The sequence below is a fragment of the Pteropus vampyrus genome, unplaced genomic scaffold (genome assembly GCF_000151845.1).
Source record: "Pteropus vampyrus isolate Shadow unplaced genomic scaffold, Pvam_2.0 Scaffold85, whole genome shotgun sequence".
NCBI classification, from domain to species: domain Eukaryota; kingdom Metazoa; phylum Chordata; class Mammalia; order Chiroptera; family Pteropodidae; genus Pteropus; species Pteropus vampyrus.
The window spans coordinates 5,538,912-5,561,322 of record NW_011888866.1 but is presented as its reverse complement, the minus strand read 5'-3'; the positions used below and the strand labels follow the sequence as shown (position 1 = coordinate 5,561,322).

Below are 22,411 nucleotides of genomic sequence, written 5' to 3'. Positions count from 1 at the left end.
ATATCCAGTACCAGAGTGATACATTTATTATAATTGATGAACCTACATTGACACATAATACCCAAAGTTCATAGTTTACATTAGGGTTCACTCTTGGTGTTATATATTCTGTGGGTTTGGACAAATGTATAATGCCATGTATTCACCATTATAGTATCCTACAGAATAGTTTCACTGCCCTAAAAGTCCTGTATGCTCTGCCTGTACATCCCTCCCTCCTCCTAACCTCTGGCAATCACTGATCTTTTTACTGTTTCCGTCATTTTGCTTTTTCCACAATGTCATTTGGAATCATACAGCATATCGCCATTTCAGACTAGCTTCTTTCACGTAGTGATATATATTTATATTTCCTTCATATCTGTTCATGGATTGATAACTCATTTGTTTTTCTTTTTTTCTTTTTATGGTTAAAAAACATAACATGAAATTTACTTTCCTAACCATTTTTAAATGTATAATTCAGTAGTGTTAACTGTATTCACATTGTTTTATAAACAGATCTCTAGAACATTTTCATCTTGTAAAACTGAAACTCTATACCCATCAAACAGTTCCCCAGCTCTTCCTCCCTCCAGCCCAACAACCACCATTCTACTTTCTGTTTCCATGATTTTGACAACTCTAGGTAGCTCGTATAATTGATATGATGCAGTATTTGCAACAGCTTATTTCATTCAGCATAATGTTCTCAAGTTTCATCCATGTTGTAGCAGGTAATAGGATTTCTTTCTTTTTTTTAAGGCTGGATAATATTACATTGTATGTGTATACCACATTTTCTTTATATGTCAATGGACAGTTAGGCTACCTCTGCCTTTTGAATAATGCTGCAGTGAACGTGGGTATACAAATATCTCTTCAAGGTACTGTTTTCAGTTCCTCTGGATATATGCCTAGAAATGGGAGAGGCTTTTCTCTTTGACTGGAAATTTTTGTCTTTTGGCTTTCTGTTCTAAAATAGGTTCTTCACCCCATCACTCTGTACATCCTTATCCTGCTCAATTTCTCTTACCAATACTTGACATTATATTATATATTTACATATTGTCTCTCACAATAGAATGTTAATTGCATGAGATCAGGAACTTTGTCTATTTTATTCACTATTAGATATTTAGAACTCAGATTAGTGCCTGGCACATAGTATACTGGTACTTAATAATAAAAATTGAAGAGATGAATAAATTAGACAAAATGGAAAATTAGAAGTAAATGTGCTTGCATTTAAATATCTTTGCTTTTTTATTTTTCTAATTTTTACCCTTTCCCTTTCTGTTTTTAGAATATGAGTGATGCTATGGCAATCTTGCACAAACTACAGACAGGCTTGGATGTAAATGTAAAATTCACTGGTGTTCGAGTGTTTGAATATACACCAGAGTGCATAGTATTTGATCTTCTTGATATTCCTTTGTACCATGGGTGGTTAGTGGATCCTCAGGTAAGTAGAAAATATTAAATTATATAAACATAGGTGTAGTAAAATTTTATTAATTTGGCAAATTAATCTAGATTTATATTTTCCGATACTTATATTTTTCTATTTTTACCTGGAATTAGCCAAATTGTGAGGTTAAGGGCACAGTCCTCCAGACTGCTAAATCTGCCCAAGACTGCTTAATGTAACTTTATGGAGTTGGAACCACATCCTCACCAACACTTATTATTATCTGTCTTTAGATTGATTATAGTCATCCTAATAGGTGTAAAGTCATATCTCATTATGGATTTGTTTGCATTCCTCTGATGACTAATGATGTCGAGCATCTTTTCATGTGCTTAATGACCATTTCTATATCTTGTTTGAAGAAATGTCTGCAGATCCCTTGCCCATTTTTAATTGGGCTGTTTATCTTTTTGCTATGGTGTTGTGAGAGTTCTTTATATATTTTAGGTATACCTCTCTTATCCAGTATGTGATTTGCAAGTATTTTCTCCCATTCTGTGGGTTGTCTTCATTTTCTTGATGGTATCCTTTGAAAGACAAAAGTTTCTGATTTTCATCAAGTTCAGTTTATCTATTTTTTCTTTTGTTGCTTATGCTTTTGGTGTCCTACCTAAGAAGGCTTTGCCTAATCCAAAATCACAAATATTTACTCTTGTATCTTCTTTTATAGTTTTAATGCTTAGGTTTAGGATTACGACCCATTTTGAGTTGATTTTTGTATCTGGTTTGAGGAAGGGATCCAACTTTATTCTTTTACATGTAGATATTGAGTTGTCCTAGTACCTCCTGTTTGTTGAAAACATTATTCTTTATCTCATTGAATAATCTTGGCACTCAGAGTGATCTTTGTAAAATAAACCCTCCCCTTTAGCTCTGTGTTCTCCTCCTTTCCTTGAAAGCCTCCGGTATAACTAAAATGAGATGCAAAATCTTTATGAGTTTTTATGATAATGCTGTATGGTCTAGACTGTGCTTGTCTGTCAAAATTCACCTCATATAATTCTTCTCCTTTTTACTACCCTCCAGGTACACTAACTGCCTTTCTGTTCTTCAAACACGTCAAGCTCATTCCTATCTTGAGTTTTTGTACTAGCTAATTGCCCACTGTGGAACATTGTTTTACTCCCAACACATTGTTCTTCCAGATCTTAACATTTTTAGTTCCTCATTATTCAGATCTTAGGTTGCACATATCACATAGGTGTTAGAGACCCTTCCTCGCCAACTTACTAAAATTAGTCACCCTCCTTTTCTCCAGGTATTCCCGCTCCTGTGACCGTATTTGATTTTCTTCACCACTTATCTAGAATTCTTATTTATTTCTTTACTCGATTGACTGTAATCTTCCACTAGAATATATGTTTTATTAGGGCTGAGCTCTTATTTCTCATTATTTATAACAGTGCCTGGCTTTTTAATAGAACAAAGCTTGCATGCAGCATGCATTAACTACGGGGAAGGAGAGCGCACAATAGTAAGGACTTGGCAGTGTTTCTTCATCCCTGTCCATTATAAAAGCAACTGGTATTCTGGGCAATGAAAGGATAGTTTACAAGTAAGCAGGTCTCTGTATTTTTACTGACACTCTGTCTCTAAGAATATCATTGAAAAGTCTAAACATGTCTAGCATTTTATACCTCCAAGGTGAGCCATGGTGAATTCTGGCAGATGACAATGCCAGGTAGCCTAGATTCTTGAGGATGAGCTGATGGACTGAGGAACCTAAGCCTGAGTTCTTAAAAGTTGGACTCAGATTGTCCCTCTGACTGTATGTAGCTATATATTGCTGGTAAACAGTTAAATTCATATGTTCTTCAGATTTTTCTGGTCTATGCAGTGGTTTTCAAACTCTTGTAAGGGCCTGAGGGCTGTGCTTTATATCTATTTTATTCATTTTGTTACAAAAGGATGCTGTTGCTGGGAAAGAAAAACGAATGAGGCAAAAGTTTGAAATCATAGGTCTTTATGAGATATCTTTTAGAACTCTCTAGTTCTTTGTATTCCAATTATGTGTTCTGCAAATAATTATCTTGAAAATAAATATCAGCATTTCTTTGGATGGTAAGCACCAGAATTCAGTCACAGAGAAGATATTTCTCCATTATTAATTGGTAACTAACTCTTTAAGAGCAACATTGGATGACAGTGGAAATGATATATTCAATGTGCTGAAAGAAGACAAATGACTAACCTACAGTCCTGTTCCCAGAACAATTATCTTTCAAGAATGGAGCAAAATAAAGTCATTTTTTAGATTAATTAAACTAAGATTATTTCCTGCCAGTAGACTATCATTAATGGAAATTCTAAATAAGGATTTTGAAAAGAAGGAAAGTGATCCCAGATGGAAGGAAGAGTGAATAGATACAGTCAACAATATTAAATGTTGACTGTATCAGATAATAACATTATCTTTGAGATTTAAATAAAGAACATTAGCATATGCAAAAAATAACATAAGATAGGAGGAAAGGAAGAGTCTAGACTTAATTGTTTAAGAAATGGGTATTAACTTCTGACTTTGATATGGTAGTAGTAGATGTTATAGTTTTTATAACTTTATCCAATATGGTAGCCAAATGGGGATATTAAAATTTTAATGTAATTAAAAATTTAGTTCCTGAGTTACACTAGACATATTTCAGTTGCTCAGTAGCCACAAGACTAGTGGATATCTTATTGGGCAACACAGATTTGGAGTATTTCCATTATTGCAGAATGTGCTATTGGAGAATGCTCTTTTGGAATAATCATAAAAAGAATAGAAAACATAGTGGGTAATTTCTAGATTAGTAGAAGGGGGAAAAATTAATCCAAAAAGAAGGAAGAAAGAAGGGGTTAGGGAATGTTGATCTGATGGGATGGAGAATGGTAGATTTAATAAATTCAGATATATGAATACTTATAGTAAGTATAAATAAGAATAAATGCTCCTGTTAAAAGACTGATTCTGAGGCTGGATTAAATATATGTATATATATATTTGCTATTTAAAGAGATCTATATAAAACAATATGAAGTTAAACAGAGATTACAAGTTAAAAGAGGGGAAAAAGATGCCATATCATCGCTAATCAAAAGAAAGCTGGTGTACCTATAGTACTATCAGAAAGAATAGACTTAAACTTTAAGTCAAAAAGCATTACTAACAATAGATTGTTTAATTTGCTAAGAAGATATAATCATTTTAAATTTGTATGTGCCTGGAGACACCTGGAAAGTAAAAACCCTGATTGACTGTTCATTACTTGGACCTCTGGGAACTGTCGCAAAGAGTAAAGGTCAGTTTTTGACAATGAAAATAAAATTTGTATGCATCTAATAACATAACCTCAAAGTACATAAAGCAAAATTTGATAGAATTACAAGAAGAAGTAGATAGATCATCATACTGGAAGATTTTACTATACATTTCTTTGTAATTGCTAAAAACAGAAAAGAAAACCTAATGAACATACATTCTTCTAAAGGAATTTAATAAACTTTATTTTTGAGTAATTTCAGAAACAGGAAAGTTGCAAAGATACTACAAAGAATTCTTGTGTACTCCGCCCCTTTTTCCCTAATCTTATGTGACCTTGGTACATGTGTCAAAACTTAGAAATTTAATATTGGTACATTACTAGTAAATATATTACAATCTTCATTTACATTTTACCAATTTTTCCGGTAATTTTTATGTTGTTGTTCTAGAATTCAATCCAGGGTATCAGATTGCATTTAATCATCTTATCTTCCTAGTCTCTTTCTGTCCATGACATTTTTTCAGTCCTTGTTTTTCATGAACCTGACTATACCTTCTTTTTATACATATGAAATTTTAGATTTCAAGACTGAATTTATGAAGATGTCAGTTCTCACTAAAATAAATTTTAGTTTCAATACAACCCCAAACAAAATCCCAGCAGGTTTGTGGAAAGTAGTTGCAGAATATGACGAGTTGATTCTATAATTTATATGGAAATGCAAAGAGCTAGGATTAGAAGCCAAGATATTCTTGAAGCAGAACAAGAAGGGAGGACTTGCTCTTCCAGATACAAAATATTTTATATATTGTAATTAAGAATTAGATCAGTGACAGAATAGAGAGGCCTAAAAGACCGTGCATTTATAGACAGAAATAGGGTACTGTAGAGCAGTGAGGGAAAGGCAGTTCTTTCAATAAAAGGTGCTAAGACAATTAGATAGCCATTAGATATGTAATTAAATAGCTAGTTAGATAGCCAATTCAAGTTTCTAATTAGATATCCAGTTAGGAAAAAAATGAAATTATTTCTCCTAACTTACACCAGAAAATTCTATTCCATGTGCCTTGATGTTTAAAAGATAAAACTCTGTAAGTTTGAGAATATTTCTAACCTTAATGATAAAAGGTTTATAAAACAAGACATAAATGCATTAATCACAATGAACATCAATAGTACATGAGTACTATAAAATTGAGTTGTTTGTCTAAAGAAATAAAAAGAATGTAAAATTGAGCCACAGAGTAGAAGTTGATTGCATGTTATATAATGAACAAAGGATTAATTTTCAGAAGGTGTAAAGAGCTCCTATAAGTAATTTTTTAAAAGATAAACAACCCAGTAAAAAGGGGCAAATGTCTTGAACAGCTATTCTTTGCAGCTACTCTTTGTTTGAACAGGAATTTAACAAAAATGGATATCCAAATGGCCAGTGAACATATAAATGAGTCATCAGGGAAATGCAAATTAAAACCAAAATGAGATAACACTATACATCCATCAAAATGCCTAACATTTAAAAGTCTGACAATACTAAATGTTGGAGATGTGCAATGTAGGGGATTCTTGTTCCCTGCTGATAATGTAAATTGGCTGTCTACTTTGGAGAGCAGTTTAGAGTTATCTAGAAAATTTGAGGATAAGCATATCCTAAATCTCAGGAATTTGACAAGGCATATTCCCTAGAGAAACTCTTGATATGTGGAACAGGATAAATGTACAAGAATGTTCATAGCAGTATTATTTGTCATAGCCTCAAACTGAGAACAACTTAGATAGCTATCAAAAGATGAATGAATAAATATAATACGGTATATTCATACTATAGAATACTATAGAACAGTAAAAACAAAGAATAGCTGCATACCATTACATATAACTGCCTAGCGTGTATATTTTTTCTTATTTGATTTATTGTTTGTCTTTGCTCCAGAATATAAACTTTATGAAAGCATAGACCATTTATTTTGTTCACTGCTAAGTCTGTACTTCTCTAACAGCACCTGGTACATAGTAGTGCATGAAAGGTACCCGAATGAATTAATTGAATGAAATATTAATGTAGAGGTTTGGTCTACGAAAACTTGAAATTTTGTATTGTTCATTGCTAGTCTATAGAAGTACAATTCATTTTTTATATTGATCTTGTATTTATTATTCTATTGTGGATTTTGTGGATTTCTTAGGATTGAAAATTCAGATATTTCGGAAAGACAATTAAATTGATTCACTAAAGAAAATTGCTCTAAACAGTAAAAGTGTTAAGAAAAATAATGAAAATCTAAAGGGATTACACCCTTAAATTGCTTCTTAAGGGTCTAAGTTTTCATTTTAAATGAGTGAAAGCTGGAAGTCATACTCTTGGGTGGTTTACGTAGACTCATAGCCAAAAGACCTTCTTTTAAAGAAAAGGCCTTACTAGGCTCTGCATCAAAAGATTGCAAAGTGAATACATTCATGTGTTTTTAGTTAACATGAAATGTTTAAGACATGTATATAATATTTTGTACAATTCACTGCTTTTTCAATTAACTGATCTTCTCAACCAACCATCAGTCCCACTTGCATGATTAAAGAGGCTTTTACTATCCCAGGATTTTGCAGGAACAAAGAAAATAAAGTACAGCCTAGAGCAGAGCAGTGGTTCTCAAACTTTGCAATGCAGCACTGGAATAAAACTTAGACAATTGAGAAGCAACTTGAGCCTACAATTCTTTTAGATCCCTTTAACAAGCTCCCCAGTTTGGGAAATACTGTCCAGAGTATTACAAGTACAGATCTATGTCAAGACTTGTGGTATTCAAAGAATAAGTATTCAAGAAGATCATTTGGATGTGGAAAGAAAACATTGGCCCTCTTATTTTTTTACATAATTGTGTTAATTTGTGCTTGTTTTATTATGCATAGATCATTAAAACAATAGTAGATATAAATTATAAATATATTTTAGGGATGAGAGGACAATCAAAATAAGTTGGTTAGACAGCAGAAACCTATTTTTTTTTTCAGTAATAAAAGCAAAGTATAATGGAGAAAGAGTAGAGATGCCCAATTTTATTTTCCTATAATTTAAAACTTTGCATTTACTTTTCTACTGTACTTCCAAAGACAAAGATTAAATAAAAATCATAAAGCAAATACTGTTTCTAATTAATATGTACTAACTTTTCTTTAGGAAAATAAGGTTAGTTATGTGTACTCACCTCCACTATACTTTGCTAGGAATCATGGAAAAAACTTTAGTCCCATAAATTAATATCTTTAGATTTGCCTTGCTTTAAACGCAAAAACATTTGTGTTTTAGAAAAAAAAAAACCTGATATTTTCTTATTTTTACTCCTGAAATAATTTACTTTTAATTTTAATCACTTAAATGCATCTTTACAACCTTAAGAAATAAAGTTGCATGTAATAATCCCATTTAATTATTTTTTGCATAATTAAAATACAGCTAAACAGTATTTTGTTATAGCTATAAACAAATTTGGAAATTGTTGGGTATTGATTTTTTTCATAAGAAATATTTGTATATTTAACATTGTATTAGAATAAAACTCTGAAGAGCGATATGGGTTTCTTTGTTATTGTTTTTAATCTTATCATGATTAGTGAGACAGTTATTTGTTTTCTAGATTGATGACATTGTAAAAGCTGTTGGTAACTGCAGCTACAACCAACTAGTGGAGAAGATCATCTCTTGTAAACAGTCAGACAATAGTGAGCTGGTTAGTGAAGGTGGGTGAGTGCTGCTATTACCTGATTTATTCTTGTAAAATAACTTCTCTGATAATTTAATATCTTTTAAATGTCTTAAATAAGACTTCTAAAATACAAGTAACTATACTTGGTAAGAATTGAAAGAAGAAATTATTCATAAAGATGCCATCTAGAATCCTTTCACTTGACTTGTAAAATCAGGACTGGATTCTAATAAAAATCTTTGGAATCTTGCTAGCTTTGATGTGGTCAGTTACCCAGGGGTTACTGATAGTTGCTCTTTTTTTAAAAAAAAGATTATTTGGGAGTACTGTGTGAACTTTTTAATTCATCCTGAACACTCAGTTGACTGAGGTGAGTATTATGGTACTCAAGTGTTCAATACAATATAGTATAGTAAAAGCTCCATTCTAGCTCAAAGTGTACCTCTGCTCATCAGTTTTCTTAATCCTTAGCTAATTAGAATTGCTAAATTCATCATAATAGAAGCAGTTTCATATTTTTTCAGCTGTATTCCAGTCAGCGAAGGGAAGAACAAACAGATTTGAAACCAGAATGAATTTGGATATACTTTTCCCACCACTCACTTCACCTTTACATAACAACACTCAAGAACTAAGGAAGCTATTCTCCTCTATTAGGAGGGTAAATAAAAGAAAGAGAAATCATGAGAAGCAGGGGGTGAGCTTCATTATTCTCTGACATACAATTCTTTTACATGAAGTATAGTAAAAGTTGATTACAATTACTACATTTTTAAAAATTAAAAATAAGTGACTACAAGAGTATATAAGAACATATAAAAGAAGGTGTATACATGAATCCATACTATATCGATTGATCAGAACCCAACTAATTATATTACTCAATTATCCATAAATTTAACACATTCATGCAAGAGGCAAGTAGCAAGGAAATACACAGTATTTTAGTTGATGCTCATCCTAGACTTCTACTTGCATTAAACAAAGAAATATATAGGGATATTGACCATTGACAGCTCTTTCACTAAAATCTAAGGTAGCACAGTTTTAGTGAGGAAAGGAGCAACAATAACTGTTAAAAATATTTTTTCTCAATTAACAAAATTCTACTCACTAGAACTTATCCAAGCTCTCATTACTATAAATATGTTTCTAAAAGTCAGGCTCTAAAGATAATTTCCATCTATGGATTTCTACTTTTCTCAGTAATTTCCAATATGCTATTTAGTAGTAATTGAGGAGACAATAGGAATCAGAAAGTGTTAACGGAATGATAGCCAAGAAGTGATCTTTATAGGTAAGAAGCTTTAGGAAACACTGTTAACGGCATTTTTCCCAAGCCAGGCTTCAATTAATGAGGTAAGATTTTGATAAAAACACTATTTAACAAATGAACAACAACAACAACAAAAACCCAATCCCTATTTTACTTCTCCTTTTTCTCAATCTAATGTCACAACAATTATTATTTCTCTGACATTGATTCCCCAGAATAATGAAAAACAATATTTAATTTATATAGTATTGATAACTTGATAAAAATATCTTGGTAAAAGCAAAAAAGGAATTATCTTCTTTAGTGGTATAGAATTTTCAGGTAGTATATGTCAGAGTTGATTAATTCCTTGATATATAAATTTTGTAATGGTGAAATTCTGTATATCAGGTTTCCATATCAGTGAATAATTATATATGGAATTCACTACAATTAAAAAGCTAAACTAGTTTTTTGTTTATAAGAAACTACAAATATGTAGTCTGTTTGAAATAATTATTTAACCCAATGGTTACTTGTGTAAGGCACTAAAAATTCTTATAGGAACGAAAAGGCCACAAGGGACATTTTTACTTATAATGGAGCAATTAGCTTCCCTTCATTTTCTTCATCATATTTTCTTGAGTATAGTGTTCAGCTGAAGTAGTAGTCTACTTTCTTTTCTTTTTGGCCTATAACCGTAACTGTCCTTCTGAATCAATAAAATATCCAAAAGGTAGTTTATTCTAATCCTTCTTTATTAAAAAGTATTAAACTTTGGTCTTAGATGATAACTTTTTTAATTCAAATATTTCATCTCTATAAGGTAAAGAACATTAGAAATACTTTTACTGTCATTCTTTTTTTGATAAAAAAGATGTTATTTAGCTGACAGTCAAATAGAATTAGATATTTTTTCAACTTCTTTCAGATGACATTCATTTTCTTTGATGGCAACACCTTGTAAGTAAAAGCACAAAACTTTTACACGTACATAACATATGTATTATTTACTACCTCTTCTTGGTGTTAATACTTTTTTGAATCTAGTTATAATGATGGGTTGTGGCACAGCGGCAAAAATCAACAACGAAAAAAATAACACAGAACCAGCTGCCAGACTTCACCAGAGCTGGTGATTTAATTCTAGGGCTCTCTCAGGAATAAGTTCTTCTTTAACGATTGTTTCTAGGTAAAAAATGTGCTTAAAGAAATAATTCTAGAATATTCTTTCAATTATTTATTGAGCCCATATTATGTACTATAAACACTGAAGATTATAGTTTGAATTCATATTATTTTTGATTAATATTGATTTCCTTTTTTATTTTGAAAAATCTCAGACCTATAAAAAAGTTGGCATAGCACAATGAATATATTTATATATTAAATATATATTAAATATTTACCAATTATATTTATATTTAATATTTAATTGGTAAATATATGGTTCACCTATATTTACCAATTATTAACATGGAATTTTTGCTTTCTTTTTATATTTTCTCTCTCTCTCTCTCTCTCTCTCTCTCACACACACACACACACACACACACACACACACACACACACACACACAACACGGTTTTTCCTAAATCATGTGAAAATTAGTTGTGAATATCATAGCACTTTAACCATTAATGTTTCAACAGTTGTCCCCTAAGAACAAAGATGTCTCCAAGAACAAAGAATTCTTCTATAATCTTCAGTTATCTCAGGAAATTTATCATTGATACAATACTATTATCTAATATACTGTTCATATTCAGAATTCCCCAGTTGTGCCAATTATGCTCCCTTATAGCTTTTAAGTTTTCAGTGTAGGTTCCAATAAAGGATTATTTGTCGTATCAATTTAGTCTCAAAATCTAAAACAGTTCTCTAACCTTTTTTTTTTCTTTTCTTTTCGTTCTTTTGTGATGTTGACTTTTCTTAATAGTCCAGGCCAGTTTTGTAGAATAGCTCTCAATATGGATTCATGTAACTGCTTACTCATGAGCAGACTTTGGTTATATGTTTTTGGTGGGAATGCTACATAGGTGACATTGTGTCTTTCTCAGTGCATCAAATCAGATAGTATATGATGTCTGCTTATTCTGTTATTGGTGATGTTAACATATTTTTTGTTGTAAAGATGCCCTTTGCCCTTTGTAATTAATAAGTAATCTGTGATATTATACTTTGAAACTGTGTAAATACCCTGTTCTCTAATAATCTTTCACCCAATAGAGCTGGCATTCATTGATTCTTGCCTGAATCAACTATTACTATGGTGGTTTGCTATTTCTATTATTCCTTCTACATTTATTAGTTGGCATTCTTATGTTAAAAATAGTTTTCTCTTCTTTTTCCCCTATTAAAAATTTTTTTTATCATTGTAGACTCATGGATTATGTGTGTTATTCAGCATATTACAATCTATTATCATTATTCTTTTTGATGCTTAGAATTGTCCATATATGGCCAATGGGATAGTCTCATGTCGTCATCATTTCTTGAGCACTTCGTTGTTTTCTAGCACAGTAAGATATTCCGGGCTCCCTACTGTATCCTTGGAATCAGATCATGTTAGCCCCTATATTTTCAAAGAAAATCTGGGCATTTATCATATTAAAAGATTTTTTTTGCCCCTCTTCTTAAGGAAAAATATTAATATAATGTGTCTGATTTTTGAAACTTGACAGATGAATTTAAAAAGAAAATCAGACTATTTTGTTTAAAGCTATCACAGTGACACAGTTAAAGTTTGATTGACTTTAAATTTGAACGCAAATCTCAGGCAGGGCCACATCTAGCTAACATTTTAAAACAAGCCAGTTTCCATTTATCTTTTATTTTGTTCCTTTTTGCCTAATTTTAGTGCCCCTCTTTCTAACTTCAAATTTTTTAAGGCACTCAGTACTTTCATTTTCTCTAATTAAACTCTTCAGTAATAGAAGAAAATAACTTGATAAACTAATTTTAGTATTGAATTTCTGAAACTAAGAAATATTTTCAAACACACTAATGTCAGGGAAATAATTTTTAATTTAAATTTATTTTCAGTAATGTAATTTTATTATTACCGTTATATTAATTTTTACCTTTAGTATCATTAATAACAATATCTATAACAAAATTGAAATTTAATCTTAATGTTGTGAATAAACTATTTGTCATTCGAAGTGATGCAAATAATTAAACTACTTTGTAACTCTAAGAATTGTATACCATTGGGGTAGAAGGCTAGGTGAAAAAGGTGAAAGGATTAAGAAGTACAAATGGTTGTTACAAAATAGTCAGAGGGATATGAAGTATGGCATAGGGAATATAGTCATTAATATTGTAATAACTATGTATAGTGCCAGGTGAGTAGTAGACTAATTGGGGGGATGGCTTCATAAATTATATAAATGTCTAACCACTATGCTGTACAGCTGAAACTAAGATAAAATAATATTGAATGTCAACTATAATTGAAAAATAAAAAGTAAAAAAATTATTTACCAAAATTTGTTTAATTAGTTATGAAAAGTTGAAACTAGTTTAAGCTTTTGAAATTCAACTAAAATCACAGTAGTGTCACTGTTTAAGAGTTTATAGAAGAATTGGGAAACATTGTTCATTATATGTCTAAATTACTATGCTTTATGGTTTGGGAGAAATACAATTCAGTTTGCATTTGTAATAACAAACAGTAATTTTTTAAATTTAATACCAATAATTTTCAGTTCCAGTCTCCACTTTTCTTTTTTCTTCCTTTCTTTTTTTCCTGTTTTTTTTTTTTTTTTTTTGAGTTAGGCCTGTTTTTTCCTTTATTTGAGGACTTAAAAAAGCTTTACCAGTCTTCACTTTTCTGTAAATAGTTTTGTCCTTGAGCAAGTCACTTATTCTCTCTCAGCCTCTGAGAAAAAAATAGCTGAGAAAGACCTTTCTAGTGTTGAATTTTTAAAATTTCACACACATGAAAGTAATGTGCTGTATCTCCACTGAATTTTTGTATCTGGAAAGGGAATTGTAGAGGGAATGTTGTGTGAATGAGGTGCGGGAAGGGCATTTAGAAACATCTTTCTGAAGAAAGTGTTTAGTAACACAGATATTATAGACAGCAATGGTACTCCTCAGCACAGGCATTATATTTACTTTTTAAATGATATATAATAGTCAGTACTTCAGTATATAACCCATACATTCTACTCAGTAACTCAGTACTTAGCAAAGTAATGACAGTGATGGAGTGGAGAACTCTTCTTTCTGAATGTGTAAACCTAAGGCGTTGTAAATGTGCTATAAATTTCCTTTGGCTATGGCCTTCTGTATAACTTTTTATACTTCCCTGCCTACCATAACCAATTCTTTGGAATAGTGTGATATATTGGTCACTTTTTACAACTACTTTCCAGCTTGAAGTGGTGTGGCTTGACACTAAAGGTGAGGGATGGAGAAGTAGTGGAATAAACCTATACTCTCTAGCTGCCTCTAGCCCTACCAAGTTTATTTTCAATTTCTTGTTGAGGTGTCAATTTCTTAACTTAGGTTCATCTTTACCCCCTATATTTGTATCTCTCTGCTCACTTATAAAACTTTTTAGAGCACTCTCTTCCCCCCTATTATTTCTGAGATATTTATTTCTTGTCTATTAAAGGAAGGGAACAAAAGGAGGAAGAGAAAGAAGTATAGTATAGGCTTTTAAAATTTATACAGTTGATTCTCATTATTCCCAATAGTTAGTTATGTTCTCTAAAGTTGCTGTGAACACTGAAATAGTGAATACTAAAACACTGCTCCTAGGGGAAACATTAAGATTAGGTTCCTGTGAACTTTTGATCACAAGATTTTTGTCAACTGATAAATATACAACCTTGTTTTATGTGCCTTTCTGTTTAGAGACACCTTATTTAATACATATTGCTGATTGAGTACTGTAAAACTCATGGCTAACAGCAAGCAGTATAACTCACCTGAACAAGATGCAAAAATATATATTTTCTCTGTAAAGCACATCACAGCCTTTGTGCACTTAGAAACACTAGCCAGCACTTCAGCAATATGCTTGGGGGCCATTTTACACAGTAAAAATCACCTCCCCCCACCTCCCAACAAAGCACAAAAATGTGAAGAATGTGGCACTAAATACAGTGAAAAGCACACTTATTTACACTATGAGAGCTGAAACTAGAAGGCAGGGTTTTGCCTTGTTTGATCTCGGGAATGTACGTTAGGTGACTCAAATTTTTTGCTGCTTTGCACAGATCCAGAAATGACCCTGAAAGTACAGGAAGCATTGATTTTGGAGTTATAAATTTTAGCTAGTAGGCAAATTTGCAAATATGAACCCATGCCAATAATGAAGATAAACTGTACACATATCTTTTAAATTAAACCTCAGAAAACTTCTTTATATTTCATTATGTTTTGAAAATAAAAGATCATTTGTATTTCTGAACTTGATATATCTATATAATGCAATAATATAAAGAGTAGCATGTGTTGGAGGAGATTAGGATAAAAACAGCATCAGTTATCCCCGTTCTCTATTCACTTTTATGCCTATTTTTAGTTTTAAGACAAGAATTAAGCAGTTTATGAATTGAGTATTATCTGGGACCTTTGTTGAAATCTTAAGCAACTCAATTTTTTAAGGCTACTTTTAATTTCTAAACACCTAGCCATTGAGGAAGTAGCTGTTGACATACATCTTTTACTCCTACATAATTTTAAAATTGCAATCTCTTGCCTTCTTGTTTGTTTTACTGGGTTTTAGTTGTATTCTATGTGTTTTGTTGCAAACTACCTGAAATCCTTTTCAGAAATAGGTGAAGTATAAGTAAATACATTAATCGATAAAAAGAATTTCATATAACTGTTTTTGTTTTTTTTTTTTTAGGATGGGAATAACTATAGACACAGAATAAAAGAGTAGAATCTCCAGTTTAGGGCTATCATGTTATAGTAGGAAAAGTCTTATTTTGACTGGCCTTTCTTCATACTTAGAACACAGTGTAAATAGAAAACCTTAATTTTGAAATTTTTCTTCCATCTAATATTATGCATTGGTTCCATAGGCTTTGTAGCTGAGCAGTTTCTAAATAACACAGCCACTCAACTGACATACCATGGATTATGTGAACTAACTTCAACGGTTCAGGAAGGAGAACTTTGTGTGTTCTTTCGGAATAATCATTTTAGCACCATGACCAAATACAAGGTATGTTATAGAAATAGCTGTTTAATTGTTATTGGAAATTAAAGAAGCTTGATTTAGAGATGTTTTATGATCTGTTTCAAAATTAAAAAAAAACAAAAACATAATGTTTCTTAACCATCAAATTATGAAGGTAACTTATAATTAAATATTTTTTAGGATGGAATGGATTAGCTATTTAAGTGTTATTTCAAGTCAGTTTTTTGTTTTTATTTAAATCTTAACTCCTTTTTCACAGATTACTGCATTAAAACATATTTACTATTTCCTTTCTAAGAAAAAAAAAGATAAACCCTGGAGATAGAACTAGGATGACTACTAATGATGGATGTTTATATTTGAGGGCTAAAGGAATTTAGAAGAAAGAATCAAAATTTTTCTTTATGATAGTGTTTGCTATTATTAAAATTATCAGTGTGACTTTAAATTCTTCTTATGTTATTTATGGCTCTGCCAAAAAATCTTGCCGATTCAACTTTTTTGTTATCTCTTTATCCATACCTTTTGTTTTTACAGCTGTAACCTAATTTGGGAGTTTATCAATTTATACCTAGTCTTCTGTGGTAGATACTGCTCTGATCACATCAAAAACATATCAAAAATGTTCAGTAGCAGCCAGTGCTTAGAGGATAAAAAATGCAAGGTATTTTTCTTCTGTCCTGTGCCAACACTTTGCTTCAGCCATAATGGTTTATCTACTCATTAATAATCTTCCATATCCTTACACGCTTTATGCTTTTCCATTTCTGCACCTTTATTGCCATTTATTACTCTTTAATTCCTATTTGAAAAGATCTCACTCCTTTTGCCTATCCAAATTTCACCTTTTAAGAAATGTTTCAAATACCAACTCTTCAGTAAAGCTGCTTCTCTCCTTAAACCAGTGGTTCTCAATCCAGATTACATGCTAGAACTACCTGGAGAGCTTTTTAAAAAATAACCAATGCACAAAGCCCACCGCCAACTCTAATCAGAGTCCTTGGAGGTGAGACCTGAGCATCAATACTTTTTAAATGCTCCCAGGAGATTTTAATGTGAAGGCTAAGGCTGAGGATCACTGCCCATCCTTCTCTATTATGGGCCATGTCATCCTTACTTTGCTCTTACCTAGTTACCAGTTTTCTTTGTAAATGTATCTTATTTATCTACATGAAAGTAAGTTTTCTGAAGTCAGGAATCAGGTCTTCATATTTCCTTCAACACTTTAATCAATGAATTGTACAAAGTAGTGTAAAATAATGATTTGTTTGCTTATATAAGAATACTTTAAAGTCCTAGCTTTCCTACTCCTATATTAGTTATAGCAAGGGTTCATCTGTATTGTTTCCACATTTGAGCTAGATGTGTGCAAAGTATGGGCCCAGAGTCATCCATATTCAGAAATATAAGGCCAAAGAATCTCAGAATCAAAATTATTGCTACATAGTAATACTGGTAAGTCACCTTGTTTTACTTGATCTCCTCAAGTCCACCTTTTATTCATTTAACAAATAGCGGTTAAGCCTGATGATGCCTGGGTACTCAGCTAAGTACTAGGATTGCAGCCTAAGCAAGGAAGCTATGGTTTCTGCCATTTAAGGACCTCTTATTTTGGCAAGGAATTAATTGCACAAATAGTAGTAATTGCACAAATAGTTATTATTTCTACTGAGATACACTCTCTAATAAAAGCACATACAACATGCCGTGAATGCTTTTATCAGGACTTAGAACCTAGTTGGGGATGTCAGGAAAGACTTATTTGAGAAGTATCATTTAAACCAACACCTGAAAAGTGAATCTTCATAATCAATTAGCAAAAATAATTAATAATAATAATAACAACTAAAGTTAACTCAGCAGATGGAACATGTGTGCAAAGGCCCTGAGGAGGGAAAGAACTTAACTCCTTAAGGAATTGAAAGAAGACCTGCGTGGCTGAAGCTTAGAAAGTAAGAGGCATAAAATAAGACTAAACTGATAGGCAAGTACCATATCTTGTAGTCTTGAGTTAAAAGGAGAAACAGACTTTGGTGTCCTGATGGCCTAGTGGTTTTTTTTGTTTGTTTTTGTTCTTTTTTTGGGACTCGGCAGGAACATGATAGTTCAATAGGAAAACAAGTTCTGTGGCTGTCATTGGTGATTATTATACCATCTCCCGAAACTGACCTCTAGATGTTCTGTTTTCTATCAAAGCTGTATCCCTAACCAGGAAGTCCTTTACTAATCAGCTAGGTATTCTCAATCTTCCTATGTAGTTGGGGTGGAGATGTCTCTCCTGAAGCACTTTCTATCATGTGTCCATTTCTGGACTAACTACACCTTTCTATGAAATAATGATAGCTCAGAATGTGTGCATTCTGCTGTTTCTTTGCTTCTAAATTTTTCTCAGTTTACCTTATTCCGTAGCTAAACAATGTGTCACTAGTGGTGTGTGTGCCCTTGCCCCATTAAGGTGCTGTGGACTTTGAAGTAGAGTGGATGGGGATTTAATTAAGAGATTATTGCAGGAGGCCAAGTAAGAGGTTATAGTGACTTGGACTAAGATGGTAAAGAAATAGAAACTAGACAGAATCCATAGATATTTAGGAGATATAATCAACCAGATTTGGTAATTAGGATGTAAAAAATAAGAAAGAATGATTTCTGAATTCTGAGCATGAACAACTACATGAACAGTGGTGCTCTTTATTGGACCAGAGAATACTAGAAGAGAAGAAAGATATTATGAAATCAGCCTTGGAACTATTAGAGCTGCTTCTGAGGCACACTTCAAGTGGAAATGTTAGGAAAAGTGTTATAGACGAAATATTTTTGTGTACAAATAGTAATTAGGGGAGAGGATGAGATTTAAAAGAAAAAATAGGGAATGAGAAGAAAAGAGAAGGCCTAGGAAGATTTGATGAGTGCCAACATTCAAGGATCCAACTAGAGAAGTATGAACTAGCAAAGGAGACTGAGGAAAAAAGAATAAAAGGAAAATCTGAAGAATATGGTATCATATAAGTCAACAGGAGAGAGTGTTTCAAGAAGAATGGAGATCTCAGTTGTTAAATGCTGATAAGAAATAACACTGGGAGAGGCGGGGAAGTGTCCATTGGTGATATGGATTTCACTGGTACCTTTCAGAGAATGGCGGCAGCAGAAAACATTGAATTCGAATTGGTTAGGAAATGACTGAGATGTCAGGAACTAGAAATATAAGCAACTCTTTGAAATAGTTTGTCTGTGAGGGCATAGATGTGATGTCTTATAGCTGTAGTGGAGTTTGGAATCCAGGGAAGATTATTTTGTTTTTGTTTTTTAATATGAGAGACTTGATCATGTTTAAATACTGAAGGATTCAATAGAGAAAAAGGTTGAAGATTCAGGAGAGGGGATAATTGATGTTGGAAGGCTACTAAGGTGAGAAACAATAGAAATTTTCACAGGTGAGGGGGATTGACTCTTGATTAAAAAAGAGACCTTAGTAAGACTAATTTATTGTGTGCCTATTATACTCATGACTTACTTTTAACAATTTCAAAATTATATTGTTTTCATCTGTTTTTATATTTTTGCTTATACTTCAATATGCATCTCTAAACAAGAACATTTTTCTTTCAAATCATAGTACCATTGTTGCATCTAACAAAATTAACTATAATTTTAATATCATCTAATACCCAGTCCATATTCAAATTTCCCACTTGTTCCCATGTGATTTTATGGTTGGTTTGTTCAAACCTGGATCTAATCAAGAACCATGCATTACATTTGGTAAAATAACTCTTTTTTTTTTTTTTTTTAGGCAAGGCAACCCTTGGTTGACCTCACAGATTGTAAGGACCTTGTCAGCTTACAATCCCTTATTTTTTATTTTTTACATCTACAGCACCTGGTCTTCCTAGGTGGTCTCCCATCCAAGTACTAACCAGGCCCGACCCTGCTTAGCTTCCAAGATCAGACAGGATTGGGCTCGTTCAGGGTGGCATGGCCGTAGACATAACTCTATTTTAATATAATGCAAATCTTGTGTATTCCAGGAATCTTATTAGTCTTTGGGCTATTTATTTATGCCCCATTATAATTCTCTCCATCCTATTTCGTATATTACCATTGAACTATATTTCCAATGCTGAGAGTCTTTAAATATGACACTGCTTTACTTCTGGCAGAGTATCCAATGCGTACATTCTTCACAAGAGTCAAAGACACTTTTCCTCCTCATTGACTCAATGACTGATTAACTAGATTTACAAGAAAATCTACAACAGTTCTTTGGCTGTTGCTATAGAACTAAAAGCCCTAAAGGAATACTTAATAAAATTGAGGAAAGGTTCCTCCAGCATATTATCCGTTTGCTTAATAAGGAAATAGAATAGAAGATTGTGCCTCTGTTCTGTTAAACCTGTTAAGCGTTAAAACCGTTATTCTCTACCACTAATTCCTGGGTTGTTAAAGTTTCTATAGTTCTTTATAAACTTGAGTGCTAGGGAATCTAATGTGATCTAATAATGTTACAAGTAAGGAAAAACTAGAAAGCTGCTTTTTCAAACAAGATGTGACTATAATACTACATTAGATCTTCATAATGCCTTCTAACATCCACTTTTGAAAAACCCTGAGATTTTAGGGCCATTTTATGGATTTATATGTACTGATTACTTGATTTCCCATCTTCCTATCCCTGTGAACTCTTTGGAACACCTATGCTATAAACACAGTTTATCCCACAGAATTCAGATATACTATCAACAAAAAATAAATAAATTTAATATATGAATAGAATACTTTCTGCTACATATAAATGGTGTCTAAAACTAGAGGCCTATAATAATAATAAATTGCCAGTCTATTGTTATATGCTGACAATCAGTTATAAACATCTACAACTTTATTATTATATTAGTGGGGCTTATCTTTATTAGAATTTGCAGAAAGGATCTTCATGCTTTCTAGTACCCATGTCATATCATATCATATGCTATTATCATTGCAGGACCAAGACCAACAAAGAAGTTCATATTGGCAGAACAAAAAGGATTACTTAGGAAAGGTCATCTCCAGCTTCTTTATTGGTTGTATCAATTTCCTTAGGAATTTACTAAACTCTAACTTGTATCTAAAAATCTTTCATCATCTAAAGTCTTTTGGAACTCTAGAGCTGTATGAGCAAAGGACTTTTGTTTGGCCACAGGGGAAGTATATGTCTCTTATAACATTCTCCAGCATTACATCCTTGTTCTGACTCCTGTCTCTAGACATTGGATAGAGGCAGGGCAAATTCTCTATTAGGTTAGATTTTTGATGACTCTATACACCAAAGTATTGAAGAGTAGAGATATTTCTAAAATCTGTACCTGGGCAAAGTATTCTCCATTTACTAACTTTACAATTCCATCTCTATAGACTGTGTGTGTGTGTGTGTGTGTGTGTGTGTGTGTGTGTGTGTGTGTGTTATGACTGTTAGCAGTCTTATATTTGAAACTCAATAAGGAAACAACTGCATTCCAAAACAGCTAAATAGGTAGGTCCAAAAAAATGGAAGTATTTTTTTAACTGCCACATTCACTCCGAAGCTCATTTCTCTCTTGCAGCATCCCAAAGATTAAGCACATATTTTGCTTAACTCTGATATCACAGGACAGTTGCCTATAAAACTAGACTTCTGACACTAAGCTCTAGCTTTACTTTTTCACAGGTCGTCATACTCATCCTGCAGAGCAATTGTCTGAGCAACCTCTAGATCGTGCTCATACTGTGCTGCCTAAACTGGTCCATGACAACCTAGGGGCCAAAAGCAGGCATGGCAACAAGCTCCAAGTTTGGGTCTCCAATTAGTTTTCTAGCAAGCCAGAGGAAGAGCTTTTCAAAATTGTAGTTACTTTTGGCAGAAATGTCATAGTACTGAAGATTCTTCTTTTGGTAGAAGACAATTGATTTTGCCTTAATTTTCCTGTCCTTAATATCAACTTTGTTGCCACACAACATGATGGGGATATTTTCACATTCTCATACCAGATCTCTGTGCCAGTTAGGCACATTCTTGTAAGTAGCTCTCAAAGTTACATCAAACATTATAATGGCACACTGGGCTTCAAAATAATAGCCATCTCTCAGTCATCCAAACTTTTCCTGACCAGCTGTGTCCTGTACATTGAACTTGATAGGTCCTCTGTTGGTATAGAACACAAGATGGGGTGGACCTCAACACCCAAGGTAGCTACATACTTCTCAAATTCACCAGTCAGATGACGTTTCACAGATGTAGTTTTTCCAGTCCCACTATCACCAACCAATACAAGTTTGAAGGGAACTTGGGGTTCTCCTTAGGCAGCCATCGTGATGTTACTTCCTGTAGCGTCTCCAGACGCATCTGACTGACTCTATAGACTGACTGAGACCCAATAGACTTATTAAGCATTCTGCCATCACAGAGTAACAATGGATGTGTTACTCAAATTGACTTTTTTTTCCTGTATAATATTTACCAGTCAACCTCACATTTCTCAACTATCTAACATAGTATACTCTATGGTTTTGATTATACAGCTTCTCATGACATTTTCTCTGACCATAAATACTAATTGACTTCCTGTTGTTGGTAAGTCTTCT

At 32.6% G+C, this 22,411-nt stretch overlaps 1 protein-coding gene, 1 non-coding gene and 1 pseudogene across 2 annotated transcripts in view; 1 reads left to right on the top strand and 2 right to left on the bottom strand.

The window, feature by feature from the left end:
* The window catches only part of MINDY2 (MINDY lysine 48 deubiquitinase 2), a 55,114-nt gene that overhangs the window by 23,165 nt on the left and 9,538 nt on the right, over positions 1-22,411 (top strand). The window contains exons 4-6 of the mRNA XM_011363420.2: positions 1,286-1,444; positions 8,328-8,430; positions 15,696-15,838. Coding sequence (XP_011361722.1) covers positions 1,286-1,444; positions 8,328-8,430; positions 15,696-15,838 — 405 coding nt within the window. The remainder of the gene's footprint in view (positions 1-1,285; positions 1,445-8,327; positions 8,431-15,695; positions 15,839-22,411) is intronic.
* LOC111742091 lies at positions 19,680-19,798 on the bottom strand. The gene has a single exon (XR_002781178.1). It is a non-coding gene; the product is annotated as a 5S ribosomal RNA (ribosomal RNA).
* Positions 21,469-22,137, bottom strand: LOC105294276 (annotated as a pseudogene).